Here is a 23,618-nt window from a genome sequence, read left to right as displayed (position 1 = left end):
ATATTATATGAAATGATAAGTGTGAACAGAGATGAAGGAAAGATGGGAAAGGTATCAGAGATAGTATAGGTTGAGTTTAGGGATTAGATTATTTTCATAGAGGAAGTAGAATAGTTACTGTTATGAAAGAGAGACAAGGATACTCTTATGAAGGAGAGGGAGAGACATTAAGGGGAAGTAGGCAGTGGGGCTTTTATTTCAAATCTTAGTGTAAAGTTGAGCAGCTGAGAGTCCCCTACTGAGTTATTGGATGTAATTGGGTTAAAGGGGAAGGAAGGAAGACAGGGAAAGAAAAGCAGGGTTAGTCTGGGTTAGTGCAGGGGCATAGCCATTTTTATTGAGATGCTTTTTGAGATTGTTTTTAAATAGAGGGAGAGAAGTGAGAGATGAGATGTCTGAGGGTAATTTATTCCATATTTTTCGTACTGAGTTGGAGAACAAGCAGTCTCCTGCAGAGTTATTGGGTGTAGTGGTGTTGATCAAAATTTTTTTAGAAGACCATAGATGTTTAAGGTTATAATAAGAGGTAATAAGGCTATTGAGTATTGGAGTTTTAGTGGGTTGGTACAGGGTTTTGTGAGCTATTATAAGTTGTTGTAGTTGAATCTGATTGGGAAGTTCAAGCCAACCTAGTTGTCTTAGATTAAGGCAATGATGGGTCCTGAATGGGGATCTGGTAGCAAATCTAGCAGTGTTATTGTAGCATATAACTAGTTTATTGAGATTTTTTTTTGAGAGATTGGTATAAATAGGGCATGCATAAAGTAAAGTAGAGATCAGATGAGTTCTGAGTAGGGTAATTCTAGTAGCTGGAGTAAGAAAGGGTTTGATTCTGTATAAGCTTCCTATTTTTTTGTTCACAAATTTTATGGTAGAGTTAATGTGATTTTCAAAATTAAGATTATTGTCTATAATTCCTAATAATTTTGTGGTGGTGTCCGGAGAAATACTAGTACTGTTATTGGAAGTAATAGTGAAATTTAGGGGGGTGTGATTTTGTGTTGGTGAAAAGAGTAGTAGCTTAGTTTTCTTGGGGTTGAGTAGAAGACAGCGTTGTGAGAACCATTGTTCTACTGTGTTAAAGGCTTTTTGGGTAAGAGTCTGAAGTTCAGTTTGAGAGGTAGCTGTGCAGATTATAGTGGAGTCATCTGCATATTGAATACAGGTAGTATGAGGGATAGCTGACTGGAGGTCATTGATAAAGATGGAAAATAGAAGTGGTCCTAAGATGGAGCCTTGTAGCACACCTAGAGAGATATGAAGGTGGTCATATAGTGAATTTTTCCAGAGTACTGCTTGTTGTCGGTTTTCAAGGTAAGATTTAAACCAAGTTATGCTGTGGGGATCAAGTGAGAGAGTGAAGAGAATGTGCAAGAGTAGTTGGTGATTGACCATGTCAAAGGCTTTGGATAAGTCTATGAATAGTGCAGAAGAGAGACTGTTTTTGTTGCGGTTAGAGATGATGGTGTTAGTGAAAGAGAGCAGTGCAGTGGTAGTACTGTGTGAAGGTCTGAAACCATGCTGACAGCTGGCAAGTAAGTTGTGTTGGAGAAGATGGTTTAGGAGTTGTTTATGGATACATTTTTCCATAATTTTGGCAATAGGGGATAGCAAAGCTATGGGGACGATAGTTAGAGAATTCATTAGAGTTTCCTCCTTTATGTAGTGGGATAATGTGAGATATTTTCCAGATTTCAGGGACAGTTTTGTTCATTGATGTATCTGTTTATTAATATAGAAATGGGATACGCAATGGCTTTAGCTCCTATTTGCAAGAACTTTGCAGGGAGTTTGTCTGCGGAGGGGGTGGTAGGTTTAAGTTTTTGTAGCAAGGAAGAGATATATGATGTAGAAATAGGAAGAAAGTGAAATGAGCAGGGTGTATTTACAGAAGAAGGAAGTATCTTTGAGTATCGGGAGATAGGTGATTTTCAAGATTTTGTATAGTATTAGTGAAGAAGGAGTTAAAGGCATTTTCTGTTTGTATAGGGTTGTCAGGGTTAGAGTGTTGTGGGTTGGGTGTAATAGATTGGCCTGGGGATAGAAGATTATTGATGTTGGACCAGAATTTTTTTGGTTCCTTATTGGATGTTTGTTGTAAATGAAGGTAGTAGTTCTTTTTGTCTAACAGTATGGCTTTTTTTGTGTTGTTTCTACATTCTCTGAAGGTTTGATGGTCAGTTTGGTTCTTGGTAGTATGCCATTTAGTTCAGGCTTTGTTTCTGGTAATGATTTTTTGTCTAGTATTGTTGCTTAGCCAGGGGGATGGTTTGGTTTTGGTTCTAATAGTGTGAGTTGGTGCGTGCTGATCTAGAATAGATACGAACGTGGAGTTGAAGTATTGTACTGCATCGTTAAGATGGAGTATCTTTAGAGGGGTCCAGTTACATTGCTTTAGTTCTGTTAGAAAAAGTTCTGAGTTAAATTGCTTTTTTGAATGTAATGTTCGGAAAGTGGTTGGAAAATTTATTTTGCTTTTTTTTTCTAATAATATAAGTTAATGAGTGATCACTTAGGTCATCTGGTAGGGTGCCAGAGTTATAGGGTTGTTGGGGAGTGTTTGTAAGTATCCAGTCTAATGTGGTTTCATTATTATTGATTTTATTAGTTCTGGTAGGGCCTGATATAAGTTGAGAGAGACCATGTAGGTTAATGTGGAAGGTAGGATTTGAGTTGTTGCCAGAATTCCAATCAATGTTTAGGTCACCTAAGATTAATGTTTTTGTGAACATTAGAAGAGAGCCAACTAAGGATGGACTCAAGAGCGTTAATGTTATTTCCTGGGGGAAGATATATACAAATTATATAAATAGCTTTGCTTTTGTTTAGTTGGAGTTTAGAACATATTAGTTCGGCATTATTGACTAAGGGGAGGTTCAGGTTTGTAGTGGTGATTTGTAGCTGTGATTTATAAAGAATTGCAACACCACCTCCCTTTTTTGTTGGGTGGTCAAGTCTTATGATATTATATCCTGATGGTGTGATTTCATTGTCTTTAATAAAAGGTTTTAGCCATGTTTCTGATAGGCATAGGATATCAAATTGGTTGACATCGAGGAGTGCATGGAGTTGAGCAATTTTGTTACAAATACTACGTATATTCAGATGAGCTAAGGTGAGTGAGTTGGTACATTTTGTTGGAGATATAGGCCTAGTTTTGTTATTGTTGTTGGTTTCTATGGTCTGGGTGTGCTGAGGGCCAGTGTTTGGATGAATGTCTCCGTCTTAAAGTGAGTGTGGGAGTGGATGTTGTTTGGGTTGAAGATTTGTACAAAAGTAGTTGGTGAATTTTCTAGTTTTATGGTTATAGAATTTAATATGAGCTAGTCTGTGAAATTTAGCTAGAAAGTAGTTGGATTTATAAGTGGGATTTTGGAAAGTCACAGCAAATGAGGTTATAGGTGAAGAGGTTTGAAAGGAGGGGAATGTAGAGGTAGAGTGTATGGGTTGTTCAAAGGAGGTTAAGATATAGGTAGTTGTGAGTGGAGTTAAAAGCGATAGTATGACTAGTATTTGTAGTTGAGAAGGGTTCAGTGTTATGTGCATAGTTGGGAAGAGAGGGTGAGAGATGAAATAGGAAGTAATAGTAAGTGTAGAATTAGAGGAGGAGGAGAGTTGTGAAATTGGTGGGTGTATTGTGATAGAGGAGGGAGGGATGTTGTAGTTAGGGTGTGTCTGATTTGTATGAATTGTGTAGGGGTGTGGTTTCAAGAGGTATAAAAGTAGGACCAGTGGGGGTGGGTGGGAATTGGGGGTAGGGTAGGGGAGTGGAGTGAGCCCGAAGGGCAAAGAAACTGCTAACCTCACTGGGGTACACCATAAACGAAAAGAAATCTCACGTAGTACCCTGCCAACAAATTGTATTCCTGGGAGCAAGCTTGAATGCAGCTTCCCAGATGGCCTACCTCACACCAGAGAAACCAGTTTATTTGACAGCCTACTTCAAACTACTGGCCACAAAGACTCGGCTATCTGCAAGGAAAATACTGCAAGCCCTGGGGTTCATGGCCTCTTGCATTCTACTAATTCCATATGCAAGACTGCATATGACGAAACTACAGTGGTATCTAAAAAGCCTATGGTGTCAACATTCTCAGGACTTGGAATCAATGATTCCCATAATTCCGTGTATAAAGACAGAGTTCCTTTGGTGTGGGCAGAGGCCTGCCACCACAACAAGAGACTGCCATTCACTCTACCCGCTGCCGCCCAAACCCTAAAAACAGACGCATCAGACTATGCGTGGGGGGCCCACTTGTCAGGGCAGTGCATTCAGGGCAAATGGAACCCGAGTCAAAGGCACCTGCATATCAATGAAAAAGAAGTGTTAGCTGTACAGAATTCTCTGACAGCCTTCAAGGACCACATTTTTCCAGGACAATTATTGGTAAAGATGGACAAACACCACTGTTATGTGGTACATAAACAAGCATGGGGGAACTCACTCATACCCCTTCTGCAGACTAGCCATGGCTCTGTGGAACACAGCCTTGAGCTACCAAGTGCCACCTACAAGCTCAATTCCTGCCAGGCAAGCTAAATACACTGGCAGACGACCTAAGCAGAAATCTCATGGACCCACACGAGTGAAAACTGGAGCCAAAGGTATTCAACATGTTGAGAAACAACTGGGGGAGCCCAGAGATAGACCTGTTTGTCTCCCCTCAGAACTACTAATTGGACAAATTCTGCACAAGGACTCTCCACAGACAAGCTTGGAAAGTGGATGCCCTGTCCTTTACCTGGGAAAGTGTCTCATTTTATGCCTTCCCCCCTCTGTCTCTCCTCTCAAATGTTTTACAAAAGATCAAACAGGACAAACCAAGGACAATGCTCATTGCACCAGACTGGCCACGCCAACACTGGTGTACCCCCTCTTGCGCAGTATGTCACTACTGGAACCATGGCACCTGCCTCAGACTCCTTCCCTATTGTCCCAGCAGGAGGTCCAGATTCTGTACCCCCAGCTTCATACCCTGAACCTGGCAGGCTGGCTAATTACCAGAGTTCTTCTATACCATCCCTCAGCAAATAAGTGCTGGATGTCATCCCGGAGGCAAGGAGGCCTAGTTCTAGAAAATCCTATGCTGAAAAGTGGAAAAGATGTTCTTTGTGTTTCACTGTAGCAGTGATTACATTTGGGTAATCTGCTGACAGGTTGCCCTCAGTCGGCCTGATTAACAAAGTCTTGGGTCCTGCGTTGGTTGCTGTCCCTTCTTCCATGACTTCAGGTCGTCAGGGGTATAAAACATGCAGCTGATGCCATTTTAATCCGTCTTTCTTCCCATGCAGTGCCCGAAGCAGAAGCAGTTCGCAAGTGCCGGTCGGCAGACTCCTGAAATTTTCGTTTTTGAGTTTCTGAACCAAAGTCTTCAACCTAAAGCTAAGTACCCCGTTAGGGAAACTTTTTCTTGCTCCTTACCGATGTTAGTAAAAGTTAATAATTGTATTACTTGTGGGAAGCAAATACTTCATAAGGATTTTCATTTGTACTGTATTCCTTGCCTAGGCCCTGATCACAACGTGCCTCACTGTCGGTTTTGTGCTAAATGTAACCAACGCACTATTAAGTGTCAGTATATTTTTGCATCTAAATATTTTGGCTCAAGATTTAACTATCCAGAAATGTCATCGTTTAGCAATCCGACTACCGGAATTCACAAAAAACGCAAAGAAAAAGACAGACCGTCGAAGTCCAAAACCGACAAAGCTTTTCCTAAGCCAGTCATCAGTTTGCCGGTACTCAGTGAGGCACTTTCGCAGCCCCTGATACCCACTACTTTTGATTCGCAGGCGTCTACTGAGACCCACTCGGAGTCCTGTATGCCACGAGACACTTCAAGTATTGAACCCACAGATGTGTCTCCCTTAGATTGGTCCGGAGCCACTGAGCAGGCACCGGCTTTTGAGGGTGTTTTCTGGCCTAAAGATTTGTGTATTAAACCGACACCATCCTCACAAACAAGACTAAAACCAACTTCTGTGTCTAAAAAACTGACGCATGGACCACATGCTCAGGCCCCTATGCCTAAAAAACAAATGATCATAATGGCTGAGGATTTAATTACCTTGATCAGGGGTTCCCAACCCCCTCCTGCTAAGAGGCCTAGGCAAGGCACTGACTATGAATCTTCAGATCAGGTTTCCATTTCTTCTGATTCCTCTTCTGGTCAGGAATTATCTATTCCACCTTATGAGGACTCGATGCAGAAGAATCCATCCCTTTTCTCCTTCTGAGGATTTTTCTTTTGGAGAAACTTTGAATACATTAAGAGAACATTTTCATTGGGAGAGTCAGAATTTTTCAGAATCCAAAATGAGGCTTAGGGATTTCCTTCTTCTTCCTCAGCATAGGCCTTTGACTAATACCTCCTGTTCTACACATTGTTGATGTTTTCTCAGAATCCAATATGGCTCCTGATTCCCTGCCTCCGGCTCCTAGTAAGCCAGACAGATATTACAGGATCCTTGACTCCCACAAATTTCTTTTTAAAAACCCTACTGCTGACCCTGAAACAATTTCTCAGGGTCCCAAGGGTGTTAAGGCTTCTATTGCTATAAATCCTACCCCTTCTGATAGAGACTCCAGGGCGCTGGATAGATGGGGTAAGAAGGTTTACACTTCTGCAACCCTGGCAATCAGGGCTTTAAACTGTCAATTTCATATGCTTAAATATCAGCAGCATGTCATGGGCTTACTTAAACAGAAAATGATGTTGATTTCTGACTGTGTGGAAAATAGAGTTACAGGATTTATTGCATTCAGCTGAACAAGTTGGAAAGCATATGTTGCAATGTGGTTTTGATTCATTGGAGGCCTCTTGCAGGGCTGATGTAACTGGATCTGTGGTAAGAAGGCATGCTTGGCTCAAGGAGCAAAATCTGCCTGATCATGTTAAAGCAAAATTGTTGGATGCTTCTTTACAACAGGACAGTCCTATTTGGTAGTAAGGCAGAAGAAGTTTTGAAAAAGATGGAAGACCAAGCTAAATCTATGCAAACTGTAAAAGATCTCCTACAAGTGCACTGGCCTGCTAAGAATTCGTCCTTTCCAGTACCCACCAGAGATGCTCAGGTCAAACCCAGGCATTCCAAAGGCTCCAGGTTTCAGTCACAAGGAACTTACAGAACAAAACAATGGGGTGCCTCCACCTCTAAATCTGGAAGTAACAAAGCACCCCCTACGGTAAACAGCCTCAATGACTGTCCTCTGTCATTTCCAAGCACTTATCTTTTGGCAGCTCCTTTGGGGGGGAAACTAGCACTTCATGCACAAAATTGGCATCTAATTACCCTGAACAAGGACTTATCCATTCTAAATACTTTCCTGGACATTCCAAAATTCAAGATGCTGACTCTACAACAGTTACTGCCTATGCTAGGCAAGGATGCCTGGCTGGTAACTCAAGACTTAAGAGGCTTACCTGCATATCCCAATCAAGGAATCTTGCAGAAGTTACCTCCGCTTCAAAGCAGGCTATTTGCATTACCAGTTCTCTGCACTGCCCTTTGGCTTATCTACTGCGTCCAGGGTCTTCACAAAGTGCCTGGCACCAGTAATTGCATTTTGCAGACAAAGAAACATTCAAATTTTTCCATATCTGGATGATTGTCTAATTCAGGCAGAAAACAAGGACACTCCTACAGCATCTGGCGTTTGTAAAAAGGCTTCTAACTTGCCTAGGGTACACCATAAACGAAAAGAAATCACAACTGGTACCCTCTCAAAAAATTACATTCCTGGGTGCAAGCTTGAATACAACTGCCCAGATGGCTTACCTCACGCCAGACAAACAAATCCAATTGATGACTTACTTCAAACAAGTGGCCACAAAAACCCAGTTATCTGCAAGACAAATTCTGCAGGCCTTGGGGTTCATGGCTTCCTGCATTCTACTAATTCCATATGCAAGACTGCATATGAGGAAACTACAATGGTACCTAAAAAGCTTATGGAGTCAACATTGTCACAGCCTGGAAACAATGATTCCTATCATTCCTTGCCTGCAGCAAGAGTTCCTTTGGTGGGCAGAGGCCTGACACCAAAACAAGGGACTGTCATTCATTCCACCCTCTGCCACCCAAACCCTGACTACAGACGCATCAGACTATGCTTGGGGGACACATCTGGCAGGGAGATGCATTCATGGTGAATGGAGCCCAAATCAAATGCACCTGCATATCAACCAGAAAAAGATACTAGCTGTACAGAATGCTGTGACATCTTTCAAGGGCTTTCTTCATCCAGGACAACTACTGATAAAGACGGACAACACCACAGTTATGTGGTACATAAACAAGCAGGGGAGTACCCATTCCTACCCCCTTTGCAGACTAACCATGGTTTTGTGGAACACAGCCTTGACTTACCAAATACATCTACAGGCTCAATTCCTGCCAAGAAAACAAAATACTCTGTCAGACGAACTAAGCAGAAATCTTATGGACCTACACGAATAGAAACTGGATCAGCAAATCTTCAGCATGTTGACACGCAACTGGGGGAGCCCAGACATAGATCTTTTTGCTTTACCCCAAAACTATCAGTTGGACAAATTCTGCACAATAATTCATCAAATAAAAGCTTGGAAAGTGGATGCTGTAGCCTTCAGCTGGAAAAACCCATCAGTCTATCCCTTTCCCTCTCTGCCTCTGCTCTCCAAAGTCTTACAAAAGTCAGACAGGAAAAACCAAAAATGATTCTGATTGCTCCAGACTGGCCTCACCAACACTGGTACCCGCTCCTACGCAATATGTCACACCTTCCTCCGTGGTACCTGCCTCAGACACCTTATTTACTGTCTCAGAAGAACTTTCAAATTCTACACACTCAGCTCCAAACTCTGAATCTTGCAGCATGGCTACTCAACTAATTTCACCAGTTACATCTCTCAGCAAACCTGTGATGGGTGTCATTTTGGAGGCTAGAAGGCCTAGCACTAGAAAATCTTATGCTGATAAATGGAAAAGATTCTGTGCCTGGAATCAGGAACAAGGAGTAAAAGCACAGAGATGCCCAATATTCCTCAGATTCTGCAATATTTAACTGAGATGCTTCACAAGGGCCTATCTTTCTCTTCCATAAAAATCCACGCCTCTGCCATTTCAACTCATTACAACACAGAGCTTACCCTCTTTTCTCATCCCCTGCTAAAGCAGCATCTCAGAGGGGCCAAAAATTTAAGACCTCCCAGGAGAGAGCACCAACTCCTGCATGGGACCTCAATTTTGTGTTGGAAAAACTCTCCCTGCCTCCTTTTGAGCCAGCTGCTATTGCGGACATAAAATTTCTCTCTTGGAAGACAGCTTTTCTTTTAACAGTCACTTCAGCTAGAAGGATCTCAGAACTACAGGCTCTCATGGCAGTGGAGCCCTTTATTATTTTCTACCTAGACAAGGTAGTGCTCAGGACCAATCCATCCTTTATGCCTAGAGTGGTATCCAGTGTGGCTCTTAATCAGACCATTCATCTGCCAACTTTTTTCCCAAATCCACAGAACAAAGGGGAGTGGATTCTGCATTCATTGGATGTACACAGATAACTAAGATTCTACTTGAACAGAACAAATTCTCTAAGAAAATTTGAGCAACTACTGGTGGCATTTGCTGCACGGGCAGAGGGAAAGGCTATCTCAAAGCAGACAGTTTCAAAATGGATAAGCCATTGTATTTTTTTCTGCTACGTGCATCATGGTAAACCTGTCCCCAAGGGGATCAGATCCCATTTCACCAGGGCTGCATCTGCTTCTGGAGCCTTTCTCAGAGGGGTTCCTACCAGAGACATTCTAGAAGCTGCTACCTGGAGCTCAGTTTATACGTTCACCAAGCATTACCATTTACCTCTCTTCTCTAAATCCAGAGCAGGCTTTGCCACTGCTGTCCTGCTGGGCCTTATAGCTGCTCCTAATGCTGTATAATTCCATCCTCCCAACCATAGCTTTGGGATTCTACCCAAATGTAATGACTGCAACAGTGAAACACGAAGAACATAGTACAGTTGTGTACACTTACCATAAATGTCGATGTTCAAGTGTATTCACTGTTGCAGTCCTCGTTACCCACTTGCCAGCCCCCTATTTTTCTCTTTTTATACCTCTTCTTTCGGTTACTAAGCTCAAAAGCCTTCTAGTTGTATTTACTTTTATTTGGAGGCATATTTTTTGTATTCTAAATTACATGTATATATACATATATATATATATATTTTGCTCCCCATTTGAGGGCCACCTGACATCTGGGGCTAGAAAAAACTGATTAAAATGGCGTCGGCTGCATGTTTTATACCCCTGACGACCTGACTTCATAGAAGAAGGGACAGCAACCAATGCAGGTCCCAATACTTTGTTATTCAGGCCGACTGATGGCAACCTGCCAGCAGATTACCCAAATGTAATGACTGCAACAGTGAATACACTCGAACATCTACATTTATGGTAAGTGTACACAACTGTACTATTCTGTTCCTGGAGCCAGACTCAGGGGATGGGCACTACAGTGCCCAATGTACCCCATATTCTTCAATGCTTAACAGAGATGCTTCACAAGGGCCTTTCCTTCTCTTCCATTAAAATTCATGCCTCAGCCATTTCAGCACACTGTAATACTGAACCACCCCTTTTCTCTCACCCCCTACTGAAACAATTCCTCAGAGGGGCCAAAAATTTAAGACCACTCAGGAGAGCTCCTACTCCTGCCTGGGACCTTAAGTTTGTATTGGAAAAGCTCACTCTACCTCCTTTTGAGCCATCTGCAACTGCAGAATTGAAATTCCTTTCTTGGAAAACAGCCTTCCTCCTAGCCATCACTTCGGCAAGAAGGGTGTATGAATTACAAGCCCCTCATGGCAGTGGAGCTTTTCATCATCTTTCATGCTGACAGGGTGTCCCTCAGGTCCAGTCCTTCATTCATTCCCAAGGTGGTATCCAGTGTGGCCCGTAATCAGTCCATTCATTTGCCAACCTTCTTTTCTAATCCACAGAACAAAGGGGAACAAATAACTGCATTCCTTGGACGTGCACAGGCAACTTGGATTTTACTTGGACAGGACCAAGCCTCCCAGGAAATCTGAACAGCTGCTAGTTGCCTTTGCTGCATGGGCAGAGGGGAAGGCCATTTGCAAGCAAACCATTTCTAAGTGGGTAGGTCATTGCATTCTTTTCTGCTGTAAGCACCATGGGAAAACCTACTCCACAAGGGGTGCAGGGCTGCATCTACTTCTACAGGCTTTCTCAGAGGTGTTCCTACCAGGGACATCCTAGAAGCTGCTACCTGGAGTTCTGTACATACTTTCAAGCATTATCACTTGCCAATTTTCTCTAAATCCAGAGCTGGTTTTGCCACTGCAGTCTTGCAGGGCCTAATAGCTACTCCTAATGCTCAATACCTGCCTCCTCCCTTCCTTAGCTTTGGGGATCTACCCAAGTGTAATGACTGCAACAGTGAGACACGAAGAACATAGTACAGTTGTGTACACTTACCATAAATGTAGATGTTCGAGTGTATTTACTGTTGCAGTCCTGGTTACCCTCCCCCCCCCTGACCTCTATTGGCTATATGTCTTTTCTTGTTTACTATACTTTAGCTTTCTGGTATATTTGCTTTTTGTTGGAGGCGTAACTATATATATTTAAATGCTTCCCATTATGGGGGCACCTGACGTCTGGGACAAGAAAAACTGATGTAATGGCATCAGCTGCATGCTTTATACCCTTGACTACCTGACATCATGGAAGATAAGCCAGCAACCGATGCAAGACCCAAGACTTTGATAATCAGGCCGACTGAGGGCTACCTCCAAGCAGGTATCCCAAATGTAATGACTGCAACAATGAATACACTCAAACATCTACATTTATGGTAAGTGTACACAAGTGTACTTTCTGTTTGCACTCCTTCTGATTCCCCCTACTCCCTATAGTGATCTAGAACGTAAGGGAAGCAGTGCCAAGTATGTTTTTGATAGTTCCCCCTTTGGCTCAGGCAGTACTGATTTTACCACCTTGTAAAAACGTACTGCGGTGGGTAGCATCATGCAGTGCCTCTGCACTTGAATCTCATATCTGAAAATAAGGGGGGCAGCATAAATTCCAACCTGGTGACCTTGCAGCTCACATCTTGAATGATTGGACTCTGTCCTTAGGCACCAGTTTACTGAGGATGTGCTTAACTTAGTTAAGGTGGCTAGGAAGTTCCCTGTAGGAAATCTTACTTTTGCAAGTGGAATAGGTTTTACTTCTGGTTGCATAAAAGGAATTGGGACCCCATCACAGAACCATAGGCCCTGACGTATAATACTTAAGTGAGCTGTTTAATTCAGGATTATCCTAAGCTTCTATTAAGATACACCTTTAGGTAATTTCAGTCTTCCTTCCCTTGGACCTGCCACTGGCATGCCTACTAATTGTTAAACATTATCTGAAAGGATTCCTTCTTTTCTCCCAGAAAAGAGGCCTTTGCATTAGACCCAAGTTATTTACTAGAGAAACTGACCTGGTCACCATTTGAGACTGCAGCCATGGTTTCTTCAAAGCTCTGACTTGAAAAATTTCCTTGTTGGAAACCATCACATGTACAAGAGAGAAGTCAGCTGCATGCATTGGTGTGTAAAGAACCATATTTATTCTTCCACGAATGCAAGGTCAGCCTTAGAACCAAGCCATCTTTTGCATACAAACTAGTCACTGAGTTTACCTCAACCAGACCATTCAAGTGCTTTCCTTCTTTGCCAGTCCTTGACACAGAGAAAAGGATGTTGCATTCCCTGGATGTACAGAGGCAGCTGAGGTTATGATTTTCGCAGAAAAAAAGGTAACTACAAGCTTTAGTCAGTTGTTTGTGTCCTTTACAATATGGAAAGATGGTAAGGTGATATCTGTGCCGACAGTTTCCAAATGACTAGCCTGTTGTATTATGTTCTGTTATGCCTCCAAAAGTGAGAAGATAGACAGAATTGAGAGAGCCCACAGCATGAGCAGCACTGTGGCCTTCCTCCAGGGGTGCCTGTCAAGGCCATTTTAGAAACAGCTACATGTTCATCCATCCTTCTTTTCCAAACATTACAAGCTGGACATTTGTTCTGGGACTGGGGCTGGGTTTGCCATGGCTATATTTTAGGGTATATTGCAGCTTAGCCATCTCTGGCCAAGTCCTTATTATGAGCTCTGAGAACTGTAGTCTGGAATGCAACAGTGCTGATCTAAACTGAGCACAGTGCAGATGTGTAAGAACTTGCTGTGCTAGAGTAAATCACTGTTGCAGTAGTACCTTCCTCATTCTGGTTTTGGCCATCCTATGCTGGGGTTAGGGTATCATAACTGTATGCTGTCCCTTTCCCGTATGTCTTACAGGGCTTTAGGCTTGCTCATGTCTAGGTAGATTCGAGAAGCCCTCTTTTCCCCACTCCTCTCAACTCTGTTTTGAAAGGTCTTTTTCTTCCCTTTTTCTCTTGAGAGGGATAAAATCAGGGCCTTTTTCTTTAGGTTTCATGGTAAATATCCTTTACTTTCCTGGGTAAGAAAGATCTAAACTGGCATGCTTAGACATGTTTTGTTCAGGGAACATCCTGACATTCCTGATGAAAGGACTTCTGAAATGGCATGGGCAGATGTTGGTTTTATACTAAGAGTATTCTCACATTCCTGATGGAAGGACATCTCCCCTGCTTGGAGGGGGAAGTATGTTGAGCTCTGAAAGTCTGGCTGGATGTCATTCCTCCTGTGGCTAAAGAGCCAGTAGTCAGGACAGCAGCAGCAGCGATGTATTCAAACATCTGCTGTTGTGGTAAGTTCTTTTATAGCTGTACTTTCAGTGGTTGTCTACAGGCAACTGAGAAACTGCCTGGATTGGACAAAAGTGTAAGACGCACAGATCAAATTTTTGTTTCCTTTGTACCTTAAAGAGAAAGTAAAGTACTTTCTAAATAAACTTTATCCAGATGGCTGGCTCATTTCATGTTCTTCTCTTCTTCTCATGACAGATCTCACAATTGGCACACTAGATTTCAAGCTATAAGGGCTGTGGCTGCCACAGCAATCTAAGACGTGTATCTACTCAGATCTTCTTGGAAGCAAACCATGTCATTCTCTGTACATATGTTTTCCAAACATTATTCTGCAGTCTACAGTGAACAGCCAGTGGTACTGGGAATCACTTGTTCGACAGTGATCCATATGATGACTATAGTACATTCATGTAAGGAACTTAACATAATAGTAAATGTTCCATCCTCCACCCACCTTCCCCACTTTCCAGATTTGGGCATCTTGGGACTTGGACATAGGAACCAACCCACCTTCCCCATATCTTCCACAGCCAACCCTTTTTACAGAGTCACTTGTATTCTTGGGTCTGGAAGCTTAGGAGGGAGACAGTTTTCTCAGAACCATTTTCCCTTTGTGGCACATGGACTATGGACATGTGTTGTAGTAGGACCTCCTGTAAAATAGTTGTTCCCTAGAAGTCATAAGTGGAGGGGAGTACCTTCATTTTCATGGACAAGAAATAATTCAAAATGGTATAGGTGGATTCTGCTTATATACTGTAAACATGGTGGTGCCTCACAGACATGATGTTTGCCAGTTGGGGGAGGAGTGCTGAGCATTGGACTTTCTATAGGTAGAAGTCCCAAGGGTTATGTCTGCTGCATCAGTGATCCTGTTCAAATATGTACTGTTGTGGAAAATTCCTTACACTTTGTTTATTTTACTGTGTCAGCTCTTTGAAGAGGATCCTCCTTGATGGTTCAGAGATTCTTATGCCCCCCCCCCCCCCCATTCTGTCCCTCTGCATGTGGGAGGCTTTCTCATCTGGGCACAGCTGTTGGATTCTGCGTATCTGGCAAATACATGGTATTGTATTGTTAGCAGTGAAGGATGTCAGTATCCAGTTGTTTGTTGATTTGTAGGGAGTTGCTTACTGATTGCTAGATTAACTAGCATGCTTATGTGGTTGAAGTGTGGCATTACAGTTTATGTCCATCATTGAGTGCATCCATCTGCGAGCCCAGTGGATGTCCCAGCTGTAGCACCCATGAAAGAGGTATGTCTTTATAAATTAGCTGGCACAGTGACTGTATCTGTTGTTTACTGGTTTTATCCAGTCAAGAAAGATGTGTGGAAGAGTTGCATTACTATATGTAGTAGTATATGAGCTTGTGTTTAAAAGTAAGTTTAGAATGTGATGGACTTGCCACTGCATTATAACAAAGTGTAGGCATTACTTAACGCACAGTTTTTGTAAACATTCTATATTTTCTTAATAGAGAGAGCAGGATGAGAAGAGAAGTGCTGTAAAAGAAGAATTGAAATATTGGCAAAAACTGCGTCATGACCTGGAGAGGGCGCGCCTTCTTATTGAGCTGATCCGTAAACGAGAGAAACTGAAACGTGAACAGGTACAAGTTATTTCCCATTTTTTGATAACTCTGGTCCTGTAGGGAATTACTCATCCATTGCTAAAATATTTTGAAGCCAAATTTGTTTCTTCCCCGGATCCTGAATCTGTGCATTGTGAATACTAGAGAGATAGCAATGTGGTCAGACATTTAATGTTGTGAATTCCTTGCACAAGTATGCTTTTCTGCAGGAAAGGTTTCATAGGTTGTAATGTAGTAATTGTCCATCATAAATGTTCAATTTATGCATTATTGTGCAGGAGTAGTAATTTTCATCATAAATGTTCTTTAGATTTTATACCTCATTTTTTCAGGAAGAGTGATTTGCATCACGTGGGAGCATTATTTTTCCAAATACTGTCACATCTTTTGCAAGTTTGTTTGTCTTTTCGGCTTTTCCCAGTTAGGGGTTGCCACAGCGGAACTCTGGTCCGCTGATTGGCAGTAGATTTTTATGGTGCCGAGTTGCTAGCTCAACGCCAAACCTTCAGCGAAGGCACTCCCATTCACACACGTCTTTCAGAGGTCACTTGACCACGGGGAGGACATGCAGACTCCACACAGAAGGCGCTCCAGCTGAGAATCGAACAGGAGAACCTCTTGCTGTGAGGCAACAACGGTACCGCTGTACCAAGCTGTGTCTTTCGGCTTTTCCCGGTTAGGGGTCGTCACAGCGGACCTCCGGTCCACGCTGTACCAAGTAACAAAGTATATGTCAGTAAAGTGGTAGGCCAGTGTTTCCCATTCAAATTGCATTGACAGAGCAGCCATAAAGTGAGCTTTTAGAGTCCCCGATTTTAATTCAGAATGTTTTATACTGGTATGGGAGTTAATACTTATTGTTTGATGTTCATCGTGTTACACTGCTGCAGTCATCACTCTTGGGTTATCCTGCCGTCAGGCGGTCCCACAGTCGGCCCGAGTTCCAAAGTCTTGGTCTGGCGTCGGTTGCTGTCACTTCTTCCCTGACGCCAGTGTGCCAGGGGTATATAAGATGCATCCGACACCATTTTCTTCAGTCTTTCTTGCCGCGCGGTGCCTGAAGCAGAAGCAGTTCGCAAGTGCCGGTCGGCCGACTCCTGAGATTTTCAAATCGAATTTCAGACCGAAGTCTTCATAAAGCTAAGTACCCCGTTAGGGAACCTTTTCTTGCCTCAGTCCGATGTCAGAAAAAGTTAACAATTGCATTTCTTGTGGGAAGCAAATACCTCATAAGGACTTTCATTCTTATTGTATTCCTTGCCTAGGCCCAGACCACGACGTCAGAGGTTGTCGGTTTTGTGCTAGGTTTAATAAACGAACTATTAAATGTCGGTTTGATTTTCCCCGACATTATTTTGGTAGGAAATTTAATTATACCATGCTGTCGGAGCAACCGACGACCGGAATGCATCAAAAAAACAAAGATAAGGACAGGCAGCTGAAATCCAAGCCGGACTCCGAGGCCTCTGCTGGGCCAGTCACCAGTTCTCCGGTTTTCAGTGAGGCGCCTACGCAGCCCCTGACGACCGCTGATTTAGAACCCCAGGCGACATCCGATTCACAAGCAGTGATTACTATGCCTCCACAACCTTTACCTTTAGGCCCTTCCGACTCCATACCTGAAGGAGATTCCGCTGCAGTTGAAACGCCTTCAGTTGCTGAAGGTGTCTTCAGACCAACTACACTCACTATTAAATCCTATGCAAAACTGAAAACTCCTTTAAAAACAAAGAAGACTGCACAGCAGTCTCCAGTACAAGGCCCCATGCCTAGGAAACAGATGCTTAAGATGGCCGAAGACTTAATTACCCTAATCGGGGGTTCCCATCCCCCTCCTGATAAAAGGCCAAGGCAGGAGGAGGACTACGCTTCCTCTGACCAGGTTTCAATTTCCTCAGACTCTTCTGAGGAACAGGAATATTACTTTCCCCCTTATGAAGATTCTGATGCTGAAGAGTCTATCCCTTCTGCATCTCCCCCAGAAGACTACTCTTTTGGGGAAACCTTACATACTATGATGGAACATTTCCACTGGGAAGGCCAGGATTACTCTGATTCTAAGAAAAGGCTCCGAGAGTTCCTTTTACTACCCCAGCACAGACCACTTGCAATTCCACCTGTGTTAGACATTGTGGATGATGATTATTCAGAATCTAGCCTTAACCCAGATTCACTACCTCCTGCACCAGCCAAACCAGACAGATACTACAGAGTCCCTGACTCACACAAATTCCTGTATAAAAGCCCTGTTGCTGACCCAGAAACCATTTCCCAAGGTCCCAAAGGGGTTAAAGCCTCTACTGCTAAAAATCCTGTGCCATCTGAAAGGGATTCTAGAGCACTAGACAGATGGGGAAAGAAAGTGTATACCTCAGCTACTCTAGCTATGAGGGCCTTAAATTGTCAGTTTCACATGCTGAGATATCAACAATATCTGATGTCTCAATTAAAACAAAAAATACTCGCACATACAGACCAGCCAGATTACAAGGAAATGCAAGATTTGTTGCATTCATCTGAACGATTGGGAAAACATACTTTGCAATGTGGATTTGATTCATTGGAAGCTTCTTGTAGAGCAGCAGTGACAGGGTCTGTCATACATAGGCATGCTTAGTTAAAGAACAAACTTTACCTGGTCATGTTAAAGCAAAGTTATTGGATGCACCCTTACAGCAGGATGTTTTATTTGGTGTAAAAGCAGAAGTAGTTTTAAAGAAAATGTAGGATAAGGCAAAATCTATGCAGACGGTCAAGGATTTTTTACAGGTTCGACCTCCTCGTTTCAGCAGAAATTGGCCAACCAAAAACTGGTCCTTTTCCAGCTTCTGCCAGACCACAGAGGGGCAGATACAGACGCCCAAGAGGCAGAGGCCAGCCACAAGGCTCTTACCAGCCTCGACAATGGAGTGCCACAACCCAAAAAGGAGGAGAAGATGGGTCTCAAACTACCAGAAGACAAACACAATGACTTATCCCTCAGACTACCAAGCAAAACCCTCTTGGCAGCTCCCTTGGGGGGAAAACTAGCACTTTTTGCAGACAATTGGCACATCATCACAAAAGACAAATGGGTCCTAAATATTGTATCTCAAGGATACAGATTCCACTTTCACACTTTGCCAAGGATAAAAGGAATGCCAAACCTGCCACCAGATCGATGGGCAGAGGCTCAAAAGCAAATTTCAGCCCTCATGGACATGAGAGCCATTCAACAGGTTCCTACACAGGAGCAAGGACAAGGATTTTACTCAAGACTGTTTCTAGTTCCCTGAAAGGACAAAGCCTGGAGACCCATTCTGGACCTCTCAATTCTAAACACATACCTGGAAGTACCCAAATTCACGATGCTAACACTACAGCAACTTCTTCCCATGCTGGGCAAGAAGGCTTGGCTAGTAACGTTGGACCTCAAGGAGGCATACCTGCATGTCCCTATCAGACAAAATTGCAGAAGATACCTCCGATTTATTGCAGGTTCAACCCATTACCAATTCTCTGCACTGCCCTTTGGCTTATCTACTGCGCCTAAGGTCTTCACAAAATGCCTAGCACCAGTAATTGCATACTGCAGACAAAGAGGGATTCAAATATATCCATACCTGGACGACTGCCTTATTCAAGCAGAAAGCAAGGACATTCTATTAAAGCATCTGGCGTTTGTCAAAAACCTACTAAGTTGCCTAGGGTATACAGTAAATGAAAAGAAGTCAAAACTAGTGCCCTCACAAGACATAATATTCCTGGGTGCCAGCTTAAATACAACGGCCCAGATGGTTTACCTCACGCCAGACAAGCAAAGACAACTGACTCAATACTTCAAAATGATGACAACAAAGACCCAACTCCCTGCAAGAAAATTTTGCAGGCCTTGGGATTCATGGCATCTTGCATACTACTAATACCATTTGCAAAACTGCATATGAGGAAATTACAATGGTATCTGAAAAGCGTATGGTCTCAACACCGCCACAGCTTGGAAACAATAATTCCACTCATTCCCTACCTTCAAGAGGAGTTTCTATGGTGGGCTCAGGCTTGTCACCTCAACAAGGGTCAGCCTTTCACCTTACCCACAGCCAGGCAAACTATAGCAACAGATGCATCGGATTATGCCTGGGAAGCACACATGGCAGGACAGTGTATTCAGGGCAAATGGTCTGCAAACCAAAGGCATCTACATATCAATCAAAAAGAGATGCTAGCTGTACAAAATGCCCTAACAGCTTTCAAGGAACTCCTACATCCAGGACAACTCCTAATAAAGACGGACAACACCACAGTGATGTGGTACATAAACAAGCAAGGGGGCACACACTCCTACCCCCTATGCAGACAAGCAATGACCTTGTGGAACACAGCACTGACCTACCAAGTTAAACTACAAGCACAATTCCTGCCAGTAAAGAAAAACACACTGGCAGACGATCTAAGCAGAAACATCACAGATCCTCATGAGTGGAAACTATGTCCACAAGTATTCGCAATGATAACTCAAAAATGGGGGAGCCCAGACATAGATCTGTTTGCTTCCCCCCAAAACTACCAACTACGGAAATTCTGCACAAGGACATACCACACACTAGCTTGGAAAGTGGACGCCATCTCATTCAGTTGGAAAACATTCACAGTGTATGCCTTTCCTCCATTGCCTCTTCTGGCAAAGGTGCTGCTGAAAGCCAGATTAGAGAGGCCACAAATGATACTCATTGCTCCAGACTGGCCACGCCAACACTGGTATCCAATGCTAAGGAACATAGCTCAAGGGCCACCATGGATTTTGCCTACAATTCCTCACCTGCTCACTCAACAAAACAATCAGATTCTACACAGCCAGCTCAAGACTTTAAATCTGGCTGCATGGCAAATTGCCTAAATAACCAGTCAACACTTCTCTCTAAAGCTGTGATGGACGTCATTCTGGAGGCCAGGAGGCCCAGCACCAGGAAAGTCTATTCAGACAAATGGAAAAGATTCTGCGCCTGGAACCAGGCTAAAGGCCAAAATCCCCTTGTCCCAAATATTTCTCAGATTCTTCAATATTTAACTGAGGTGTTGCACAAAGGACTTTCCTTCTCATCTATTAAAAGATCCGCGCCTCAGCTATTTCAGCTCAATAGAACACAGATCCTCCTATATTTTCACATCCATTACTAAGACAGTTCCTCAGAGGGGCTAAGAACATAAGACTGCCCCGGAGAGCACCAACACCAACTTGGAATCTCAACTTTGTTCTGGAAAAGCTTACACTTCTGCCCTTTGAACCAGTTTTCACTGCTGATCTACAGTTCCTGTCATGGAAAACTGCCCTGCTGCTAGCAATAACTTCAGCACGAAGAGTCTCAGAACTACAGGCCCTAATGGCAGTGGAGCCTTTCATTATTTTTCATCAAGACAAGAGTCTCTTTACGAACTAACCCTTCCTTTATGCCAAAGGTGGTATCCAGTGTGGCCCTAAACCAAACCATTCATTTGCCCACCTTTTATCCAAACCCTCAGAACAAAGGGGAAATGCTCCTACACTCTTTAGACGTTCACAGTCAATTACGTTACTACTTGGATAAAACTAAGGGTTTCAGAAAATCTGACCAGCTCTTTGTATCCTATGCTGCAGGATCTCAAGGAAAAGCTATCTCAAAACAGACCATTTCAAAATGGATAGGACATTGCATCCGTTTCTGCTACACACACCATGGTAAATCTGTGCCTGGTAACATCAGGCCCCATTCCACCAGGGCAACAGCTACATCAACAGCCTTCCTCAGAGGGGTACCAACCAAGGATATTTTGGAGGCTGCAACTTGAAGTTCAGTGCACACCTTCACCAAACACTATCACTTACCTCTATACTCTAAAACCAGAGCTGGCTTTGCCACTGCAGTTCTGCAGGGCCTACTAGCCTCTCCAAACCCTGTTTAGTTCCACCACCCATCTTTAGCTTTTGGGATTCAACCCAAGAGTGATGACTGCAGCAGTGTAACATGATGAACGTAGTACAGTTTTGTACCTACCATAAATGTAGATGTTTGAGTGTTCACACTGCTGCAGTCCAGGTTACCCTCCCTCCATCCCCTCTGAACTAGCTGGACTTATCTATTCCTTTCTATCCTATACAACCTCTGTGGTGTATTTGCATATGACTGAAGGTATTGTTTTATTTTTATATGTATTTTTTTATATAGCAATATGTATTGCCTACCTACTGGGGTCACCTGACATCTGGGGCAAGAAAAACTGAAGAAAATGGCGTTGGATGCATCTTATATACCCCTTGCGCACTGACGTCAGGGAAGAAGCGATAGCAACCGACGCTGGACCAAGACTTTGGAACTCGGACCAACTGCGGGACCGCCTGATGGCAGGATAACCCAAGAGTGATGACTGCAGCAGTGTGAATACTCGAACATCTACATTTATGGTAGGTACAAAACTATACTTTTCTTGTACTGGGTTCCACTGCTATCCCCATTTTGCATTTTTGAAAGAGTAAGTGTCTGCTAGCCATTTGTATTACAGGTGTGATTTAGTATTGAGGATTCCCATTGGTAGGTCCTTGATTAGGTTATTCCTTTTCATTGGTTGGAAGAATCTAAATTTTAATGAAGGTTTTATGCATAGGGATCTGCTCTTTATTTATTGTCATTGCATCATGTAGTAATTTGGCTGCATAACTGCTTACTGCCAATGACTGTAGTATTTTATTTATTTTTTTTAGTAATTCAGTTTGAGTCTCAGTCCTCACTGTCATATGCGATATTCCTATGTTTGCATGCTTTAGACATTTACAAGGATCCATTCCTGAAACCTCTTCTTCTCCATATTCATTAACAAACTTCCTTGCGACCTTCCCCATCTCCTTGTTATCCTTTATGCTGATGTTCTTCGTGTTTCACTGTTGCAGTCATCACATTTGGGTTATCTGCTTGCAGTAGCCCTCAGTCTGCCTGATTATTAAAGTCTTGTGTCCTGCGTCGGTTGCTGTCTCATCTTCCATGACGTCAGGCAGTCAGGGGTATAAAGCATGCAGCCGACGCCATTACATCAGTCTTTCTTGCCGTGCGGTGCCCAAAGCAGAAGCAGTTTGCAAGTGCCGGTCGGCCGACTCCTGAAATGTCGTTTTCGAGTTTCAGATTCGAAGTCTTCAACTAAGCTAAGTACCCTGTTGGGATCCTTTTTCTTGCTCTAAACCGATGTCAGTAAAAGTTAACAGTTGTATTTCTTGTGGAAAGCAAATACCTCAAAGATTTTCATTCGTACTGCATTCTTTGCTTAGGCTCAGACCACAGCGTACTTCACTGTCGGTTTTGTGCCTTATTCAAACCTCGTACTATTTGTCGTCGGTTCATTTATGCATCTAAATATTTTGGTACTCTGTTCAATTATCCAGAAATGGCTTCTGTAAGCCACCCGACTTCCTACATTCCGAAAAAATGCAAAGAAAAAGGTAGAGACAGACCGCTTAGGTCCAAAGCTGCTGACGATGCTTCTCCTAAGCTAGTCGCCAGTTCGCCGGTACTCAGTAAGGCACTTTTGCAGCCCCTGATACCCGCTACTTCAGTCTCGCAGGCTTCTACTGAGACCCATTCGGAGTCCGGTATGCCGCGAGATGCTTCTTCGACTGTGGAATCTGCAGATGTCTCTACCTTGGATGGGTCCAGAGCCACTCTGCAGGCACCGGCTTCTGAGGGTGTATTCAGGCCTTACTGACTTGCATGTTAAACAGACGCCATCTTCTTTTTCAAGGCCTAAAACTCAAAAGCCGATGCCCAGACCGCATGGTCAGGCCTCTATGCCTAAAAAACAAATTATAAGAATGGCTGAAGACCTTATTACTCTAATCAGGGGAAGCCACCCTTCCCCCACTAAGAGACCTAGGGCTGTTTTTCCTTCTGATCAGGATTCTGAAATTTCTGTTTTCTGTGATGACCAGGATTTACTCTACCTATGAAGATTCTGATGCAGAGGACTCCATTCCCTCTGCTTCCCTTCCAGAGGATTTTTCTTTTGGTGAAACCTTGCATACTCTCTTAGGGAGCATTTCCGCTGGGAAAACCAGGATTACTCCGACTCCAAAAAGAGGCTTAGGGAATTCTTACTCCTCCCTCAACACAGACCTTTAGCTATCCCTCCTGTACTGGACATTGTACATGATGCCTTCTCGGAATGTAGCCTGGTCCCTGACTCTTTACCTCCTGCTCCCAGAAAACTTGATGGGTATTACAGGGTACCTTTTTAAAAATCCTAC

General features: G+C 43.2%; 1 protein-coding gene across 3 annotated transcripts in view; it reads left to right on the top strand.

The window, feature by feature from the left end:
• BRPF3 (bromodomain and PHD finger containing 3) overlaps positions 1-23,618 on the top strand; it is a 1,617,494-nt gene that overhangs the window by 365,083 nt on the left and 1,228,793 nt on the right. For all 3 annotated transcript variants that reach the window (XM_044076533.1, XM_044076534.1, XM_044076535.1), the window contains one exon: positions 15,260-15,391. In XM_044076533.1, the coding sequence (XP_043932468.1) occupies positions 15,260-15,391 (132 nt within the window). The remainder of the gene's footprint in view (positions 1-15,259; positions 15,392-23,618) is intronic.

This window comes from Protopterus annectens, chromosome 7.part0 (genome assembly GCF_019279795.1).
Source record: "Protopterus annectens isolate FY-2018-M chromosome 7.part0, PAN1.0, whole genome shotgun sequence".
Lineage (NCBI taxonomy): Eukaryota > Metazoa > Chordata > Ceratodontiformes > Protopteridae > Protopterus > Protopterus annectens.
This window is presented reverse-complemented; position numbering and strand designations above follow the sequence as displayed.